Source organism: Phyllostomus discolor, chromosome 9, assembly GCF_004126475.2.
Source record: "Phyllostomus discolor isolate MPI-MPIP mPhyDis1 chromosome 9, mPhyDis1.pri.v3, whole genome shotgun sequence".
NCBI classification, from domain to species: Eukaryota; Metazoa; Chordata; class Mammalia; order Chiroptera; family Phyllostomidae; genus Phyllostomus; species Phyllostomus discolor.
Genome location: NC_040911.2, coordinates 89,264,262 through 89,285,132, shown reverse-complemented (window position 1 = coordinate 89,285,132; position 20,871 = coordinate 89,264,262). Strand labels below are relative to the sequence as shown.

Below are 20,871 nucleotides of genomic sequence, written 5' to 3'. Positions count from 1 at the left end.
CCTCAGGAGCTCCTGCACCTCGTTCGCAAAGGCTCCGTTTTGACTTCTGGTTACAACCATGAGCATTTCTGCCCTAATCATGGAAAATGACTCTGACCTTATTTCACACCCCACATTGTATAGAGAAGAAAACGAAGTCGAGACGTAATTTTCAAGAAGGTGAAGTGCACTGCCATGCAATCTGACTTTCTTCAAAGATCACAAGTTGAAGTGGAACTAGAGGCCACCTTACAGCACAGGCACACCTCGCAGACACAGCGGGCTCAGCTGCAGGCCACCACAACAAAGTAAGTTGTACCCTTTTTGCTGGGGGAGGGACTTGCTTTCAATTTGTAAAAATCACAACATCTGTGAAATGCAATAAAATGAAGCGCAATAAAATGAGTTATGCCTGTAGTAGGGATACTCAAAAAGCCTAACATTAGATCTTTGCTCAAAATAACATGTACCCATTGGGTCAAACAGACACACAGACACGAGCTCAAGTTTCTGTAACCTGAACTCTGCTCTCCAAGTTGCGCTCACTGAAGCCAATGCTATAATAAGTAGCTGCTCTTTTCCCACAGCCGTTTCAAATGTAAACAGATAACTGAAACTCAGAAGAGAGATCCTGCGTGTTGCATTAAACTACTTAAATGTTCTTTCCTTCACAAAACATAATTATTCTTTAACACATCTTGTCTGTTTATAAAACACAATGAAATTCTGGACTGCTTAAGATGCTTTGGGGAAAAAAAACTTCTAAGGCAGAAATGCAAATTGGCATCAAACACCTTGAAATCCGTACCATCTCCAGCGTACTGTAAGACAGGCAGACAGCTGCACACACACAGAGTCCACATGTAGAAATTTACAGGAAAAAACAATCCCAATACTGAGAACTAGCCCAAAGGAAATAATTACGATCCTTTTAATTTTAAAATGGGAAGAAAAATAAAGGAAATACACCACAATTAGAAGTATGATTTAATCCTGAGGAAGGACCCCCCGCCATCACCAGGTTTCCTGTGATGTGTTTCTTTTGTAATCTGGATAAAAGGAATAAAGAACTCATATTAGCTGACTACAAGTGACTGTTCTGGCAGATGAGCCCAGTGACAAGGGGCCCAGATATGTTTTGACAATACGTATACATGTAATTTATAAACACGAAAAATGAGTACTGTGTGCACCAGCTAAAACTCAGTAGAGCTCTTCCAGAAAGCAGGAGGGATCAACAAGAGTTGGGCTACACCCATGAAAACGATGCTATGGCTAAAAGGAGGGAATTCTAGTGGGAGAACTTTGAAATCATGTCACTTTTTCTATGGGAAGCCTCTAATGTTGGTGAACTGTGCCCCTGGGTTACCCAGTACACGAAGTACATTCCAATGATTATAACATGGCTCCCCCGCCCCCTGAGAGAAAAAAGATGAAGAAACACCAAAGGTTTCACACCGTGATGTGGAAAGAATACACACACATACTTACACACACACGTACCTTGATGTTCTAACGGCAATCTGGCCAGAGCTATAAGGGTAAGCAGTGACAGACATGAATGAAAGGAAGCCAAATGCACAACATATAGCCTCTAGACTCCATTATTACTCACAGAAATACACAACTCAAAAAATGTCCTCACCTACTGGAGGGAAACCTGGGGGGAAAAGGGCTTCCATATCAAAACAGGAATGAAAAAGCAGTGAGCGAACCATGGCCTGCTACGTGGGGAAAGACAGGACAACACCCCTTGATCACTGACCTTTTCGACAACTGTTCTTCTAACAGCCCATGGTGGTACCAGCACTGCTAGTACTGGGAGGAATTACACGCAAAGGAAGGGTAGTGGGTGCAAAGGACTGGCAAACAGGTGGGGCTAAGCTACCCAGAGCCGTGAGAGGCAGCTCTAGGCAAAACCTTTCAGTTCTTTCCCAGAGTCAGGAGTCAAGAGATCATGGTTCTGGTCCTCGTGATTTCCTCCGTGACCTTAAACTGCTCACAGAAGCCCTGGGCTCTGTTTTCTCATCTAAAATGAGGACTAGATCACCTGGTTCCATATGCCCTTAGTGGACAATGAGATACTGGCTTTGATCTTCATGGGGAATGGGGAGAATTTACTCCAAAGTGGACTCTCTGCCTCCACCTATCGCCTATCCCATTACTGAAATGAACGCTTCTAACCACCTGCACCCTGCAGGAAGGTGGGGGATGCTGCCAAAAACAACAGATGGCCATCAGTTAGTTTGGTTTAGTACTCCTTCCGCTATAGCCAAAGAATTTCTGAAGTTGTTATAACCAAATTACAAACAGAAATGTGAAGACTCACACAGCATTTGGGCCATGTCCCCTTTCCCTGCCGTGTTGTCTGAAGTAGAAGGCTCTACTCCTGAGAATTCATACAACCAGGGGGAAGGTGCCAAGCGGGGGCGGGGGACAACAGCAGTTTCAAGTTCAGTCAGCCAATTCTCCCTCCCCACACCTCAGAGCAAGAACATGCAGTCATAAGGAGGACTCAGTATGTAGAACCTTGGTAGCAGAGTGGGTACCCTGAAAGTTTAAAGGTATGTACTGGAGGAGACTGGAATGCACGATGAAACTATCTTAATCCCACCACATAAAATGTCATTTCTCTAAAACAAAGTTCTTGAGAAATTGTTGAAATAATTCAACTTTGGCTACTCTTCTGTGTAGAATGTCTTCCAGCTGTTGACCTCATGGAATCAAATTTAAAAGACACAAAACAAACAAAACCACAAACCTGATGGAAAGTTAAAAATGTCTGCCTTGGATTTTATCCCTGGTCTGTTTCTAACTCTCTTCTCTGAGTCTTGAGTTCTGCACCAACTCTGAAGCCAGACTACACGATCTCTCATTCCACCCAGTTCAGTAACCCTGTTAGACTTTACCCCGAGACACCCAGGCTTCTAAGTGCCACTTGGGTTTGCAGAGTGAAGTTGGCTGCCATGACTGTGCCTGAGTAGCTTTACTGAGCGCGCACGCACACACGGACTCATTACCTTCTAGAGGAGGTGGTAAACAGCCTACTGAAAGGCAGCATACACTACTGCCTTCTGTGGTGGTCCGTGATACCTATGGCACCTGAACAGGAGGGCTTTTGTAAAATCAAATCCATCAGTAAGTGGTAACCTAGCATGTTTTTAAAAAATTCTACAGCAGAAATTAAAAAAGATCTAAAAAAATGGAAAGAAATCTCATGTTCATGCATTGGAAGACTTAAGAGTGAGAAGATGGTGAGTCCCGAAGGCAATCTACAGATTCAATGCAATCCCTATTAAAATTCAAACAGCCTTTTTTTGGGGGTGCAGAAATGGAAAAGCTGATCCTCCAATTCATATGGAGCTGCAAGAGGCCCTCGAAAGCAAAAGTAATATTGGAGGACCGAGTTCGAGGACTCACATGTTCTGATCTTACTATGAAGCCATCGCGATGAAAACAGTACGGTACCAGCACAGGACAGGCACACAGATGACAGAACAGAATGGGAAGTCCAGAAGTAAACCCACATCTCTCTGGCCAGCTGAGTTTTGACGAAAGTGCCAAGCATTCACTTAGTGAGGGAAAGAACAGTCTCTTCAACAAACGGTGCTGGGACAACTGGATATCTACGCGCAAAGAACAAAACTGGTTGCTACCTCACACCATACACAAATATTAATTCAAATGTGACTTAAATGTAAAAGCGAACACTATAAAACTAGGAGAAAATATCTGAGTAAATTTTCATGTCCTGGGATTTGGCCATGGATCTTAAACATGACACCAAAACACAAGTAACAACAACAAAAACAGATATTGGAACTCATCAAAATTAAAAACTTACGTGCTTCAAAAGGCATTATAAAGAAAGTGGTTAAAACACACAACAGGAGAAAATATTTGTAAATCATATAGCTAGTAAGAGTCTATTACCTAAAATGTATAGAGAACTCTTGCAATTCAGCAACAGCAAAATAAACAACCCAATTCAAAAATGGGCAAATTTTTGGACCAAATGGACTTGAATAGATGTTTGTCAAAACAAGATGTACAAGAAACATGCAGAGATATTCAATCATTAATCACTAGGAAAGCGCAAATCGAAATCACAAGTTATCACTTCATACGCGCTAGGATTAAAAAAAACAGTACTGGAACTCCCATACATTGCTAGTGGGAATGTAAAATAGTGCCCCTGTTATGGAAAACAGTCCGGTGGTTCCTCCAAAAGTTGAAGACAGAGTTACCTATGAGTCCAGTGCCGTTCCTAGGCATACATACACCCAAGAAAAATAAAAGCTTGTACACAAGTGTTTATAGCAGTATTCATAATAACCAAAAACAACCCAAGTGATCAACAACAAACGAATGGACAAATTGCTGCATACTGCATACAATGAACCATTTAGCAAAAAGAACGAAGTACCGATACATGCCACTATGCAGCTGAACCTCAAATCCATATGGTGAGTGGCAGAAGCCGAACACCACTGTACGACACACCCAGCACAGGCCAATCCATGCAGACAGAAAGCAGACTGGGGGTTGCCAGGGGCTGAGAGAAGGGGGACACAGGCGTGACTGGTTCACGGGATTTTCTTTTGGTGTAATGAAATGTGAAATATTTCAGACTATAAAATAGTTACTTTTAATGTTCTGTAAATTTCTCAATTAAAAAATATCCGCAGATAAACCACTTTTCAAGCAACTTAAAAAAAAACTTCTACATAGAAAGAGATCGTATCAAGTGCTGAATTCTACTCACAGAACAAATGTTTATAAACTTAAAAAGAAAAATGAGTGAAGAAATTAGAACTCTGAGAAGAAAACAGACTCTCAAGCAAATGATTACATTCCCAAAGTTCTAAGTATTCCATGTATTTATACACTGAAGACAATGAAAGGATTAAAAAATAAAAGCAGATTTCATTAGCATTCTGGTGTGGCAGTTTTAAAACAAGAACAAGCAGTGTTAAAAAAATGAGTGTTAAAAAGATAGGTATGTTTTATGTACTGTCCTCATCAATAAAAGACTTGTGGAAGATTTGGAAGAATTCACGTCTTTCATGCTGCACACAGCAAGGCTTACCTCCACCAAGAGGAGATAATGAAAGAGGACCAGTCTATTACAGGATATGAGAGAAAAATCTTACATTCTAGAGGGCAGACAGTTCACATTTTCAGCACGCTTAAAGAACTAAAACCATTTCTCAACATCTTATGTTGTATCTAGTCGTTTCCTTTTTTAAATACTGCAAATTTAGCTCCATTTTTTTCTTAAACATGATTTTGCTCAAATGGCTGAGACATGGTTTGGGATAAAAACCTTTAGTTCAGAATCTGTACTCCTCAGTGGCGAGTCCTTCCTGCTTTGATTCTTAAGCAATGGAATTCTGATGCCCAGATAAGTAGAGAAATCTGGGCTGGAAAGCTACAGAACAGACCCAAATCTCTGATCATCTCTCTGCCTTAATGACCGCTCAGGGCACCTAGCAAACCACTGGGCATAGAGACACCGGAACAATCCCCCCCAAATGGGGGGGAAAGCGCAATTGTGAGGAAGGGGAACGAACAAAGAGTTAATGACTCTACCAAGCCCATCCCTTCCCAAAGACCGTCCTCTCTGGTTGCTTGCCACCCAACAACAGCTGCTCATGATAATCAATGTCTGACAGATCAGAGAAAGCCCTTAATGTGTCGCCAAGGGGCAGTTCAACAGATGGCATGGTGACTTACAACCAGAATCATTAATTACACTCTCTTATTAGTCCCGGGGCACAGTGCTAAAAATGCTTCCTCGGTGAAAGACGCGAGTTTCAGATAAATGACCGTCTGGTATTGCCTGGAAACTCCCTTTAGGATTTTTGGTCAGTGTTGACTTCTAAATCCAAGCCATACTATTTTTACAGCCGTTTCCCATCTTCCACTTTCAGTGGTATATAAAGTTCCCAATACCACTACCCATCATCACTCTCATAATCACCGAAGGTAAGGATGTGATAAAAAGTACCCGTTGCTCATTTCCCTTCTCCAGTCAGATGACTGTGTTCAAAGGCAAACAATAATCTCAGCCACAGAAGCAGCTCAATGTCCCCTCCCTCGGCACCCGAGAGCAGTGTTTCCTGAGCGCAGAGTGCAGCAGGAAGACTACCCCCCGCCATCAACTCTGGGATTTCTTCCAAAATGTGATTAGTTCTCCAACTCAAAACTGTCCTCCTGTCCTAACCACTGGCGGCAACTCTTCTCTGTGTCTCTTAAGGAAAGAAGGTCAGACTCTCCTGAAAGGAAGTCTAGTAGCCTGGAGCAAGGAAAAGTTCCCAAAGGTCCTCCATGGGCAACCTCCATGGTGGTTGTGATACCCCAAGGGACTAAGCACCAATGTCAAACCACCACGTACTTAATTAAGAATCCAAACAAATGCACGACAAGGAACTATTTCTTCCCACAGGCATTCACACTAATGTCACCTCAGGGTAAAAACTGGTCCCTTTCCAACAGATTGAGAATTGGGCTCCCTACACATGACTGAAATTTTAGAACTAATCACAGACATGGCTTGGAGGCAAACTACTTATTAGCTTTAGCATGATTAAGTCAGAAATAAATCTTAATGTAATCCAAAATGAAAGAAAATTTTTAAGTTTTTCCCAGATACCACCAAATAAAGTCTTTGATTTTGCTGATTCCTGTTGTTTTTGTACCTCAATCTACAATTTTTCAAAAATGTGAGTTCAAACTAAAACAAGGTTAAGATCCTAAATGCTGTGATTTAAGAGTTCATCATGTATTTCCTACATTCCAATTCGTTCTTTCTTGGATACATAAAAATGTGACTTCAATTTTCAGTTAGTTCACACAATTGCAGTATCTGAATGATGTTCTCATTGCATGCATTTTTAAAAGACAAAAAAAAAGTGTTAATTACGGCATAATAAAAACCTCCTAATGCGGGCTATAGGAAAGGAAACTTGGGAGGTCTAGGTCTGCCTTGCGAGGTACTCACTTCTAGTTTTTTCTCCTTTTCTGACAAAACATCTTTCTGGTTCTGGGTATACTCCACCAACATCCGAGCCAGCTGGCGCCGGTCTTCCAGTTCTGCCGCCAGGCGCCCGTTATATTCTGCTAGTAACAGACATGCTTCATCTACTGTTTTTGAAAGACGTTCAGCTGCCTCTTTGTCTAAGTACAAATGAGACCAAAAAATAGAGACAATATACAAATCACATAGGCACCATTGCAAACATTTCTGGGGGAGGTTAACAGTTTCTCTCCAAAAGTACAGAATCCAAGAATAAGCCAGAACCTGTGGACAGAAACTCAAAGGGCTGACAGAGAAACCCAAAGGCACTCACTCCCGTCAACAAGACAGGCCCTTTCTAAATTACTTGAAGTGAGGCAATTGTGCAGGGAGAAGAATCTGGCTGACATTTCTAAGTGCCTATTCCTGCAAAAGCTCTACAAATAAAACAAACAGAAAGATTTAGTGTCATACATGGGACAAGTTTTCCTGGTCCCTGAGAATTTCAAAAGGGCTTTCATTCATATTATTTTGTTATGTATTTTTTGAACAATACTCTGAAATACAAAATAAAAGCACTATAAAGCACATTATGAAATACAAAAGCTAGCACTCACTTCTTGGGTGTGGACACTAAAAGAAAAAAAAAATTAGCCCTGACTGGTGTGGCTCAGTGGACTGAGTGCTGGCCTGAGAACCAAAGGGTTGACAGTTTGATTCCCAGCCAGGGCACATGCCTGGGTTGTGAGCCAGGTCCCCAGGAGGGGGTGCGTGAGAGGCTATCACACACTGATGTCTCTCTGTCTTTCTCCCTCGTCTTCTGTAAAAATAAATAAAAATCTTTAAAAAAAAAAAGGGGGGGAACGTTACACAGTAACACAAGAAACCTTACACAGTAAGTTCGATATCATTAGCTAAGGTGTTGGGACTCCAAACCAGGTTTCTAAAATGGACCTACTGGACTCTACCTCTCACACCGAGCAAGCCTTGAAACTGGGTATTAGCTCTCTTCTGTTCAGCAAAATGCCTGGTCTGATAAAATGGACTTCTAAAATGCTTTTGAATATGACCCACACTAATAAATATACTTATATGAACACATATAAAAGAAACTATTTCATAAAATACTTATCCTTACTATGGGCAGTGTTCTATCTTCTATTCCATTAAAAAAAAGATCATTACCTACCAGGTTGATTTCATGTCAAATTGATGAGTTATAATTCATTGTTTAGAAAAAAACAAAACACAACTGTACCGAAGAGAGGGTATTCTTAGAAAGAAGTGATGAAAAAGGCTCAACACTGGGAAATGAGAGGAAACAAAAGGATGACCTATATTTAAAAAGAACGAATGTAATTAATCACACACGAGAGTAGTGAGATTAGACCTTAAATATGTATACCTCATTTTTAAAAGGCTTTAAAGGGTCAGAAGAGTAGATGGGTGTTTTGAAACAAAGAGCACCAGGGACTCCAGTAGTTGTAGGGACAAAAAATGAGTTAGACAGTTGCCACTATTACAAGTTGTCTGAGTTGAGAGACCTCAGCATTCTCACAGGTAACTAACTGGGAATTAAGAATTCCCGACATAGTTTCTCTGGCAAACTGTCTGGCGTTTAGGTGCCTTCTTAATCTGAGTATTGGGGGATGGAGAGTTGAGGAATTCCAAATTAGGTCTGACCCCAAGACCAAGCACTTCTACCCGCTTCAGGGGAGGGCAACAGCAGACATTTTTGGTGAAGGAGGAGGAGTGAGCCAGACAGAACACGAAGGAAAGAGATGATGTCAGTCATGGAGGGTAAAGAGGACAGTGGAGGAGGGGGGACCTCAAAAAACCTGCAATTTATTTAGAAAAAATCGTGTATTTATTCTTACACATTTAAACCTCAGTCACCTTCAACTGCTCTCTATTTGATGCAATACACCTATCAAGGCGTTTTTCCACTGCTCAAAACAGTTTTTGAACTTGTCAATTTTAATGTCTTTCAGTGCTTCTGTTTTTCGTTTCACCTCTTCCACATCAGCAAAACATTTCCCTTTGAGGACTTTTTTTCATCCAGGGAAACAAAAAAAAAGTCACTTGGGGTGAGATCGGGTAAATGGGAAGGTGGGGCATAGGAGGGCATGTTGTTTTTGGTCAGAAATTTCTGAACACTCAGCACAGTGTGGGCAGGGGCACTCATGAAGCACCCATCATGAATCAGGCAAACGCACTGAGTCTTCAAAAAAAATTCACTGAAGCCAAACCCAGCCTCTCACAACAATGCCAGCTAGTACACCGATGCAGATGGGCTCCAAGAACCCTTACCTAGCAGGGGAAGCCTGTACTACAAAGGACCTGCCCTTCAGAACATAATTGCGTTTTTTTAGGGTCCTGCCTCATACTGGCAGTCCAGCCTAGGAATAAGCTGCTATGGTGGTTAGGTTGGTTTTGGCTTTAACTAAATATTTTTAAATGGTTAATTCATTAAGATGTTTAAGTACTCGTGGCAAAAAACTGCAAGGAAAACACAAATATTTAAAACTTTTAAAATAACGATTCTCACTCTCTTAAGAACATGTACAAGGGATATAATTCACACAAATAATTCAACCCAGAAAAAAAACTTGTAATAGCTTTATAAGTTACAGAAAAAATGCCGTCAGAATGCAGCAGCGAGATGCTCACTTCAGAGAACTTACCTGTGGCGGTCCCAGGCGCGGAGCCCTGCCTGCTCCACAGAGAACGGCTGCGTGCCTTTCAGCAGCCCTCCCCGCGTGCACGAGCACCCCACTCCCTCTCGCATACTCCTGAGTCAGTTTCCGCACTCGTCCTGTTTCCCTGTGCCTCCCCAGCTTCTCTCCCCGTCTCCAGAAGCGCTACCATCAGCACGCAAATGTGCTGCTGTGTCTTTGGACCTCGGGCCACTCCCCAACCCCTGCCCCCTTTCCCTGTTCCCTTTGCAGCACTCCTCAAGGGAGCTGTCTACCCCCCCCCCCCCGCCCCCGGCACCCTCCTTCTCCTCCTGTCACCAAGGCCACTCCAGTCAGACTTTCACACATGTCAACTCCCTGCTCAAAATCTTCCAGTTGGCTTAGCAAATATCTGGGCTCCTACTGCACACAGAACACCACTCTGGGCTCTGAGACAGCAGGGAACACAACACAAAGGACAAAACCTTTCTGCGCCAGGTTTACACCCTCAGGTAGACAGAGAAACAATATACTGTACTTTCCTTTTTCATCAGTCAGAGATAAGAACTCTGGAGAAAAATTAGGCAGAGGAGGAAGAACAAGGCATTGAAAGGGAGAACTGTAATTTTAAATTAGATGCTCAGAGCAGGCTTCACTGAGATGATACGTAAACCAAGGCCTTGAATGAAGCTAAGAGAACTATCTGGGAAAGAGTGGGACTATTTGGGGAAGATCGTTCCAGAGGGACCAGCAAGAACAAAGACCCTAAAAGGGGAGAGTGACAGGCAAGAAGCCCATGTGACTGGAGCAGTGAGCACTGGGAAAGTAGTAAAGATCTATGTGGCAACAGGGGCCCAGCCGTTACCCTAGGGGACTGGGGTAGCACGATCCCACTTGCACTTTAACAGATCACTCTGATTGCTGTGTTGAGAACAGAATGATGGCTGGGAGTGGGGGACAAGGAGGAAGCAGGGAGACCAGGTCCCAGGTGACTGCTAACCCAAATGAAGATGATGGTGACTCCCTCTGGGCCGTGGCAGTGTGGGCAGTGGCCACTGGGGTGGTAGCAGTGGAGGTGGTGGCAAGGTGCCACACACTGGTTTTGGTCCCAATCAACAGGAATAATGAGGGGGACTTTATGAAGATGGGGAAGACCACGAGAGAAACAGGTTTTGAAGGGAAGACCAGAAGTCTGCTTTGGGGCAGGTTATGTTTGAAATGTCTATTGAGACAGCCAATTAGTAACAGTGAATAGGAGGCTGGATGTACGAATCTCAAGATTAAAGGGAAGGTTAACACCAGAGACATAAATTAGGGATCACTAAGTAGGAAAAAAAAACCCCTGTTATTTAAAGTAATCAAACTGGATGAGCTAAACTGTCAATGAACCTAGCTAGAGAAAAGGGCTAAGGAGAGGTCAACATTAACAGGTCAAGGAGAAGTGAAGAAACCAGCAAAGGAAACTGAAAAGACACAGCCAGAGAAAGGAGAACTAGGAGAATACAGGGTCCTAATTTCCTATGGCTGCTGTAACAAATTACCACAACTGAGTAGCTTAAAACAACACATGTTATCTCAACGCTTACTGTGGCCCCTTCTCCCATCTTCACAGTGTATCTCGCCCCAACTTCTGCTGCCATAATTGTATTTCCTTCTCTCTTTCCTCCCTACCTCCCTCTTACAAGGACAATGTTACCACCTCAAGATCCTTAACTTAATCACATCTGCAGAGTGCCCCCTGCCACTGAAGGTGATATAGGAGTATTCACAGGTTCTACGGATCAGGAAATCAACATTTTAAGGAGATCACTTTCCTGTCTACCACACCAAATGAGGAAGTATTTTCAGGAAAAAGAAACCAACTAGGTCAAATGTTGCTGAAGTCAAGTTACGATGACCTCAAGTTAACTCTTGGCAAAACATTCACTACTGAATTTAGCCCTAGAGAGGTCATCAGCAACTTTGCTGAGAGCAGTTTCAGTAGGGCAGAATCAAAAGAGAATGAGAGGAGGGGAAATGGAGACAGATGAGCACAGGCGATCTATTTAGGATGCTTTGCTAGAAAGAACAGAGAAATAAGGTGGTAACTAGGGGAAGACATGGGTGAAGAAAAAACTTTTACCACATGGGAAAAAAAATAGATGTTTTTATGCTATGGAAAATGATCCAGGGGAAAAAAAAGGAAGATGCAAGAGAAAAGGGGAGAGCTATTGAAGCAATGCCCTTGAGTAGGTGAGAAGGAAGTCTAGCAAACAAGTAGAAAGGCCTGTTTAGAAAACAGCAGGTTTGTCCCCAGAAAGAGGAAGAAAAGCCAGCCAATGTGTGCCGGTTGTCCTCAGCCACATTCAGCTGGGCACATCCTGGAGAGAAACAGATGAAAAGCTGGATTTAAAAATGGTGGTTGCTGGGAGCTGGGGGGAGGAGGAGGAGATAAATTGTTATTTAATGGGCAAACAGTTTCAGTTTTGCAAGATAAAAAGCATCCTGGTAATTGGTTGCACAACAATGTAAATGCACTTAGTACTTCTGAACTGTTACACTTAAGATTACAAAAACCTAAGCAAAGCAAAGAAAATGAGGACAGAAGGGGAGTGAAGGCTGGGAAAAGACAGACGGATCAATAGACTCGTAAAGCCAACAGGGTTTCACAGTCAGAGGCCGGGAAGCGAGTGAGACCAAATGCTCCCTGTGTGGTTTAGGAGGCCTGTGTGTGTGTTCTCCAGCTAGGTTCGCTCCTGCCTGAAGGTCTTTCCCTGTGTAACAGTACCTCCTTCAATTATCCCCACCATCACACTCCTGCTTTGTTCTTCTTTTTGGCCCTTATGCCACGAGAAAATGTGGGTTGGACACCGAGAGTGTCTGCTAACACAGCGTGCCTCAAATATTTGAATGAAGGAAATATTTCACGACCAACTTTGGTTTCCTTCAAATGGATACGGAGAAAGTTAGTGAAGCAGCCAAGGCAAGGGACTGGAAGGGACAAACAGTGGCTCCTGGAAGAGTGGAATGAAAGGCTTGAGCTTCTGTAATAGAAAGAATATAGGCTTCGCAGCGTAAGCTGAATCCCCAAGATCCACTAGTCATGGGACCTTGGGCAAGACCTCTAACATCTCAAACCCTCAATTTCCTCCTATGTACATAGGGATTAGCATTCAGTGATCTCAAAAGATTAACTATCACAAAGAGCAGGAGTATCTGGCACAGGGTACGCTCTATTAATATTAGTTCATGCTTCATTCCTTCCTTTCAAGTTCTCATGCATAAAGCGAGAATAATGACAACTGCCCCTCCCTGTTTCACTGGGGGTGATCACCAACAGGGCAAACTGACACAACTAACTGCACACCTCGAGTTCTTGGCACTGAAGACAGTATCATCTATGGGGTGTGTCAGTGTGCGGTGCAAAAATCACACAGGACTGAATTATAATTATTTTTTTAGTGAGAGAGTCATGAGTTTAATGCCCACCCCGCCCAGCCCTGACCTGTGGCATATTGCATTTCTGTGACAACTCCTAGAATCTCTACTCAAGCTTGCATTATTCCAGCAGCTTCGCTGTTTAGCATGTGAGCTGTTTCCAAAGCCCACGATGACAGGGTGCCCAACACCAAATGGAGAGGCTATACCTGCACACTCCAGTATGCCCTAGGGTTTGATGAACTGGAGCTATGTCCCTCTTTCCCTCATCTTTCACCCACACTCTACCTTCTTACCTGTTATTTTTTCCAACAGAGAAACATCTTGTACTTCCTGGGGCAAAGAAGCAATTTTCTGGCGGACAGTAGCATCACCCGATGCAGCATTTTCCAGGTCTTGCAAAGCTTTGATTAGTTCCTCAGTCTATGTAATAAAACACAAACACTATCTGTTAACACATATGGGGCTTTAAAAAATTAGCTGGAATTGATGAGGTGGCAGCAAATGGTATTGTAAGAATGATCATTCCCGACATTCAAACCACCACGGCAGGGCTTCTGCAGTATCTGGGGACACACACACACACACACACACACACACACACACACACGACAGCGGCGGCTCAGCACAAGGATCCTGGTGGCCGACCCCTCAGCTCTCTCTTCAGAGCCACGAACCCCAGACTCTCCGCACGTGGCTCCAGTGTCCTGTCCTTTCTCCGCCAGAGCCTAGATTTGGTGGAGAATGGGAGACCAACAGATCCTGCAGACTGGGCCGTAATGAACATTAAGTCCATTATTCCAGAACAGCGGGATTTGAGGAGCAAGCTAGTGCTCTTCAGGAATAGGAAATTGATGGGAAATCCCTGCTACTGATGACAAGAAATGATGTGTTTGACAGGACTTCAGTTAAACTTGGGATGTGCTTTGAAAATCTATGAGTTACCATGTAAAACTTCTGTAGTCAAAGCATTTAAAAAACAACTCCTCACAGTACAGTAAAATTGGGGCCTCAGACCTCAAAAAGATGCATAAAGACAAAACTCAGTTTCATGTTATGAAACTCTGTAAACAGAACACACATGTGTGAATATGTAAAGAATATCCACCAAATGAAACATTATCCTACTGGACAGACTCAATCCATCAGATGACTTGAATTCAGCTGGAGCAGCAAGGAGGGCATGCAGATAGGACGGTTTTCCCTGTGGAGTTTGTCAAAGAGAGTGAAGGGAAGTCAATCTTCAACACAGTTAGATACTCTTCCCCAGAAAAGCTTTGAAACCATGAGGATTTTCTCCATTTCTTCAGACAGCTGTCTCGAAACTCATGGAATGAGCATATTTTGGTTACAGACCTGGGGCGGGGGTGAAAGGAGAAAAGGCATTGCTGTCTCCCTTGAATTCCTCTGCTCCTCAGAGCTTGTGTTATTGGGATGGAATTGCTGACACCCCTTTTTATGGAGGGTCCTCCCATGACCTTACTAAGGCCCCACTGGAATATGTGTGATGTCTGAAATGAAAGTGCATCTTGGCCCCTTTGGAAGCAGAACTGCGGGGCTCTGGAAAGAAAAGCTGTTGTGTATTGGACATATCCACCCATAATCAGCTAGCTTTCACAGGGGCTAGTGGTATGTTCTGCATAGACTTGCTTTTAAATTGGTTGTTTGTTTCCAAAGAAAGCATTTTTTCACTTCATGATTGTACTCATAAGTTGTTTCTGAAGAAATCTGCCAAGAGTTACAGATCAAAAAGCCTTGTTACTAGTACAGAATATTTATATATATAGTCCTTCACAATGGTGCAATAGTTTTAATTGCTCTGATGCTGTGTTTGATTCCTGGTTTGAGTACTTGTTCTTAGGAACTTGAAGCAGTGGGCTTGCTACATCTCTGTTTAAAGAGACAGTTGTTCAATCTCTGTGTGATAGCCCTTGTTGGATTTGTGTTTTGTGGTTGCAATAAGGCATTGGTTCAGTTCAAAAACCCATGGCAGAACATGAATAAAATTCTACATCCTTTCACAAAAAATCTATTTTTAAAGAACATTTTCAATTTATAGGAGTGAAAAAACTCCAAGTCCAAGTCCACTATAAACATAAATCCATGCCAAAATCCTGGCACGCAATGACAAGGTCAAGCCCACTGTCTGGCAAGCCTCACCTGGTGGGTCTCCACCCAGTGCCCTGAGAGATGCACATACTGTTGGTCACTAGCACCACCTTGTGGTCATAATCTCCAACTAGCAGTCACTTCACCCAACCACTCTGTCCTAGCCTCTGGGGGTCAAGACATACCAAGAGAGGTCCTGCAGAAGGGTCTTGGGGAGAGTAGCTTCCAGGGTAGTCATCGTCCTCCTCCTCTTGTATCTGCTGAAAAGTTCGCTTCAGAGATTTCTTCTCCTCTGTGGCTACAGAAAAGAAAAAAGTGACAAGTTTGATTCACTAAAGCTTGCATAGGTTAAGAGTCCAATGTTACGCACAATGGGTCACATGTAAAAAAAGGCGGGAGGGGTACTTTCCAGAGACAGCTTAACATTAACCTCTATGCCAGTCATTTTAAATAGGTGGTAGTTCTACATTACTGGAAAAACACTACTGAAAACAAGCATCTAAAATCACGTGAAACTTACCAAGCTAATACATTTCATAAAAAGCTTCATTATCTTAAAAAAGAAAGTTAACAGGAAAAGTAAGATGGTAAGAGACCCATCAGACAACACAGTGAAGAAAGCCGATGTATGCAAGGGTTTTTAGAGAATATATTGCATATAAGATAAAATTATTCACACTTTCTAGGATAAGTTCAGAAAATAAATAGTAGAGTGAAACCCATCAATAAAACTATGCCAAAAACTCAAAACACAAATATCCTTTTTAAAAACAAAATTTTACCTTACAATTAAAAATAACCATTAATAAGAAATATGATTGATAACACTGGGAGACATTAAGTTTCCATTTTAAAATTAACCACTTTTGAGGCTAACAGATTACATTTTTAATTATTTGTACTGTACGCTTTTAAATTATGATAGATGTGTTAATTCTAAAATCACTTATTTTGCATCAAACTGAATAATACAAAATAAATGCCAAACAACTGTAGGGCATAAATCTCAATGATAAATTTAGGTTTGCAAAGTAAAAAAACTATTGGACACCCAGCATGTGCCAGGCATGGCAATAGTTTCTTTACGTTTCATCTTTCCAACAATTCTAAGATGCCATATTTCCATTCTCCAGGTGAGAAAATGAGGACTCAGGTTAAGTAACTCATCTAAAGGTGTGACTACAAAATCTGCGCTCTTTCCACTGCAGACAAATTACTCAGTGCCACACAACTACCCCTCTCACCTGTCAGGTGAGGAGCCACCACGCACCTGCCTCAGAACTGTGAGTTATAAACAGAACACACTATTCTTAACTGAACACTCTCCTCCAGAACCAAGGATGTATGTAGTTCCCGTTTTCTACCTTACATATTAACTGGCCAAGCTGTGTTTGATATGAAAGCCAAGTTAATATCATGGATTTTATTTTTTCTTAACGCTTTCGTTTGCTCTACCAGCAAGAAAAGAAACAACATTTGCATTACAGGCGGTCCTCACTCTGCACAGCTCTAGTACGCACAGATCTGTTACTGTGGTTTAGGTAAGCAGCACAAGTTCCTCAACAACGTGGTTCACATTTCAGTTACCATGGCATATTACCTATGAATAACAGCATATGGAGCAAGCTTCACTAACTTCAGTCCACAAATCTTTATGTAAATAATGGAAGTGCTTCATGATCAGTGACCATATCACTTCTTCAAGGTCAGTGACTGGTGGCTGCACATCTGTTACTCAGTTCACACACAGAGAACAGAGTTGTGCTGCCTCCCAGTGATAAGACCCACATGACGTAATCAAAACAAGGAATGGAAGGACGAAGATGAAAGGAGCAAAGAAACTAAGACTAAAACTAATGCGAGAAGTGCAATCTGAAGGGGCCATCAATAGAGCTGTAGGAGAAATAGCTGCTATGGGAATGCAGGCACTGCCACAGGCTCCTCGAGACTCCAGGTTCAAATCCAAAGGAACCTTAGCAAAGGCCAACTTATCAACATCAAAGTAAGTGAAGAAAGTGGTTGTGATGAAAATGACAATGTCCCAGGGCAAGTGATGCTGCCAAAAATCTTCCAATTGTCCCTGGCTGGTATGGCTCAGGGGATTGAGTGCCGCCTACAAACCAAAAGGATGCAGGTTTGATTCCCAGATCAGGGCACATGCCTGGGTTGTAGAGGTGTGCAAGGGGCAACCACACATTGATGTTTCTCTCTTTCTCCCTCCCTTCCCCTCTAAAAATAAATAAAATCTTTAAAAAAAAAAACACCTAATATTAAAGGAACTCTCAGATATCTTTCACAACACTGAAAATACAAAGAATAAAATGTTGGAAGCTGATCCAAACTTGGAAAGAATATGACAATTCACTAAGAAAAGATGCTCAGTCTGTATCATTAGTTATATAAGCAAACAAGTTTTGTTCAAAACGCTCTTAATGTTTGTTACAAGGAAATAAACATTTTAATTCTCAATGTTTCTGATTTTTTGTTACAGCAAGCAAAATACCAGCTTTACTAGCTTTCTGGTTTCCCTATATAATTGTAATCAACAGTGAGATTTTAATTCTTTAACAAAAAAATCTTAAAAGTCACAGAACAATCATAACTTTGTCTATTGATTATGGTTTCGGCTTACACGGTCACTTTACAGTCCTGCACTGCTTTGCAATGCAAGGACCGCTGTGTTTGTAAAACAGAAACTCTACTAGGATCAAAGCTGCACATGAAGTACCTAGCAGTCATCTGCACAGAGTAGCTGCCTAACTAATGTGTAGTGTGTGGTATGACCCACACAGACATTTAGCTACTACATGTAGAATTTAAAGCACAAGAATAAAAGAAAATTGTATTATTTCGTTCACTTCCAAACAAACACCTAGAAGAGTGCTCCATAAATAATTGTTAAATATACTAAAGAATGCGGGAAAAAACAAAAACAGAATCCTTTTGTGTAAGGGGTTGAAAACCCTGACACAAAAATTTTGATATATGAAAACCACACATCACTAAATCCTTTTGGACACTCAGAATCACTGAACTGGGGCACTGGTAGGCTTTAGAGAAACCCATGTCTTTGCTTTCCCCACCTTATTTTTCATGTGAATATCAAGGCCCAGTTTGTCCAGAGTCAGAAAGCTGCTTAGTCTGAGTCCTACAGCCAAAGCCACCTGCTCCTAGTTTGGAGTTCCTCTTACCACTCACTCACACACTGACAAAGGCTGAAATTAAACTAATGCAAATACTGGGTTGGCTAAAAAGTCCGTTTATTTTTTCCCTGTAAAATAAAAGACATTTTTCATTTTCATCGATAACTTTATTGAGTTTGGATATTTTCATTATGTCAGCTATCTCCCATGTGGTATAATGTTGACTGTTCTCAATTAATGTCTCAATTTGATCACTTGCTATCAACTTCAACTGGTCTACCTGATTGCGGAGCATTGTCGAATGAGAAATCTCCAGCATGAAACTTTGCAAATCACTTTTTTCATGCTCAACCAGTCACAGCACCTTCTCCATACACCGTACAAATCTTTTTTTTATTTCAGTTATGTCTTTACGTTTCTTGAAACACTAAAGCATAATATGCCCAAAAAATGTTTTCTTTTATCTTCAACATTAGAATGACTACACAACAATTCACCAATTTTGACAATATTTTTTAATTCACAATGATGACAGCTGTCACAATACAATCATACAAAATTGTTTTGAATGAAGTTAAAGACAAGGGATACTAGAGGCATCTTATGGAAAAAACCAAACCAACTTTTTGGCCAGGCTGACAAGTTTAGGGCCACTTTTGTCCTTCACCATTCTGATGGAAGAGGGTGCAATAATAGGAGGTAACCATTACCATCCTGCTTTTCCCATTGTCAACTACCTCCACTTGTGGGACCGACTGGAAATGAATTGTTAGTCATCATTTCCCCCACCAGGGGCCTCTTTTCTTGAACTCCTATTTCTTTTACAAACTCCCCCACTGGCCTCATCTTCGAAGTACAACACCCTGGAACCACAAGGATCTCTCCCAAACTCCCGACTTCTAGCAGATTCCATCCCTCTCTCTGAGGAATAGCCTGCGTATCTCCTTTCTTTCGACTCCTTCCCATACCTCTTACCAGCAATCTGGACCTTACCACGCCTCGTTCAGACCACTGTCCCAACTGGTCTCTCTGCCTCTACGTCACTCCTTTTCCAACTCAGATTACACTCTTATTAAATTAACCTTCCTAAAGCTGAGCTCTCACCCCATTGTGCCTCTATTCAAAAACCTGGAATGGCTATCCAAGCGCAGAGCCTACTCATGGTAACGTGACTCCATCTTGAGTTCGCCCTCTCTCAAAGGCATCCTCTCACTCTAATTTTCACAGCATGTGGCCACTGCTAACTCCTCGTGGCCACTGGCAGGCACTGGCTGTACCTCTAAGTGTATTATTCCTTTACATCCCTAGAATACCTAGGAAAGTGTCAACAGACCTGAGTTTGAAACCTCTTGAAGGCAGAGGAAGCACACAGAGCTTGGACTGTGCCAGAAATGGCTGTCACTGCGTCCCTTTACAGGGCAGCCTGCTCTGGTACCCCCCCCCCCCCGGCTCATCTATACCAAGGTAGCAGGTATGATGTCCAGTATTCTCAATCTAGTCAGACAGCCATTAAAAATAACCTAGGAAATCCACCAGTCCCCTCCCTACAGCTAAATTAAGATAAGGCACCCTACCACTACCAATTTGGCTTCTGACCACAGTATTGGTATTTACACACCTGTTTGTACTCTCTCAAACACTGTTACAGGCAGGGCAAACTCTATAGCTAATCGAAACCCTTCTACGTTCATCCTGTACACCTTCTCTTCTATCCTCCAACCCGCCCCTGTGTCTCTGGGGGAACTTGTACTTAGCTAACTTTTAAGTTATCCTGGTTACCTAAGTGTTCATGGTATGTCTCTTGGAAACCTGAATTTTGGTAGAATTTCAGACATAAAGCAGAAAGTTAGCCTGAAAGTTCCCAAATCACATTATAAAATGCAGTCATCTGTCTGTAAAGCTGGATCTTCTAAAAAACTGCACTTGAAATTTTCTGGGGTTAAAAGAAAGAAGAAAAAAACCCCACAGATTTTATATTTATTTTATAATGAAAAAGAATCTGGAAATATTGTTTGCAATGGCTTCCTTATTCTTTGTTCTCTTCCTGCAAAATTAAGAAAAAAATTTAAGGCCCTGGCCATTAGTTCAATTGGTCAGAGCATTATCCTAATATGCCAAGGTTATGGGTTCAATCCCCAGTCAGGGCACAAACAAGAATCAACCAATGAATGTATAAATAAGTGGAACAACAAATCAATGTTTCCCTCTCTCTAAAATCAATCAATAAAACGAATTTAAAAAGCACACTAAACTTTAGTTGTGGGAAGTAAAACACCTGCGACAAACAAAGGGCTGACATTTGAAGCACGCCTCTGAAAGCACTTTCTGTATCATCTCACTCAACGGAGTGGCCAGGTCCAGACAAGAACCCAGGGAATCTGGGCTTAGGTATTTCTAGTCTCGCACAAAATCTCAGAAACTAAAAATACTAATAAGCGCCCTCCTACTTTTGCTACGGTTCATATTTAGAAACTCAGAATATTAGTTATTAGAACCAGGGGAGACAAATAAAAGTCATATCATCACTTGA

General features: G+C 42.0%; 1 protein-coding gene across 3 annotated transcripts in view; it reads right to left on the bottom strand.

Annotated features, from left to right (window-relative positions):
* Positions 1 to 20,871, bottom strand: part of RPRD1B (regulation of nuclear pre-mRNA domain containing 1B) — a 51,612-nt gene that overhangs the window by 13,017 nt on the left and 17,724 nt on the right. For 2 of the 3 annotated variants that reach the window (XM_028524113.2, XM_036009816.1), the window contains 3 exons: positions 15,384 to 15,496; positions 13,386 to 13,512; positions 6,983 to 7,158 (listed from right to left, as the gene is read on the bottom strand). In XM_028524113.2, coding sequence (XP_028379914.1) covers positions 6,983 to 7,158; positions 13,386 to 13,512; positions 15,384 to 15,496 — 416 coding nt within the window. The remainder of the gene's footprint in view (positions 1 to 6,982; positions 7,159 to 13,385; positions 13,513 to 15,383; positions 15,497 to 20,871) is intronic. The other variant, XM_036009815.1, reaches the window with a different exon arrangement.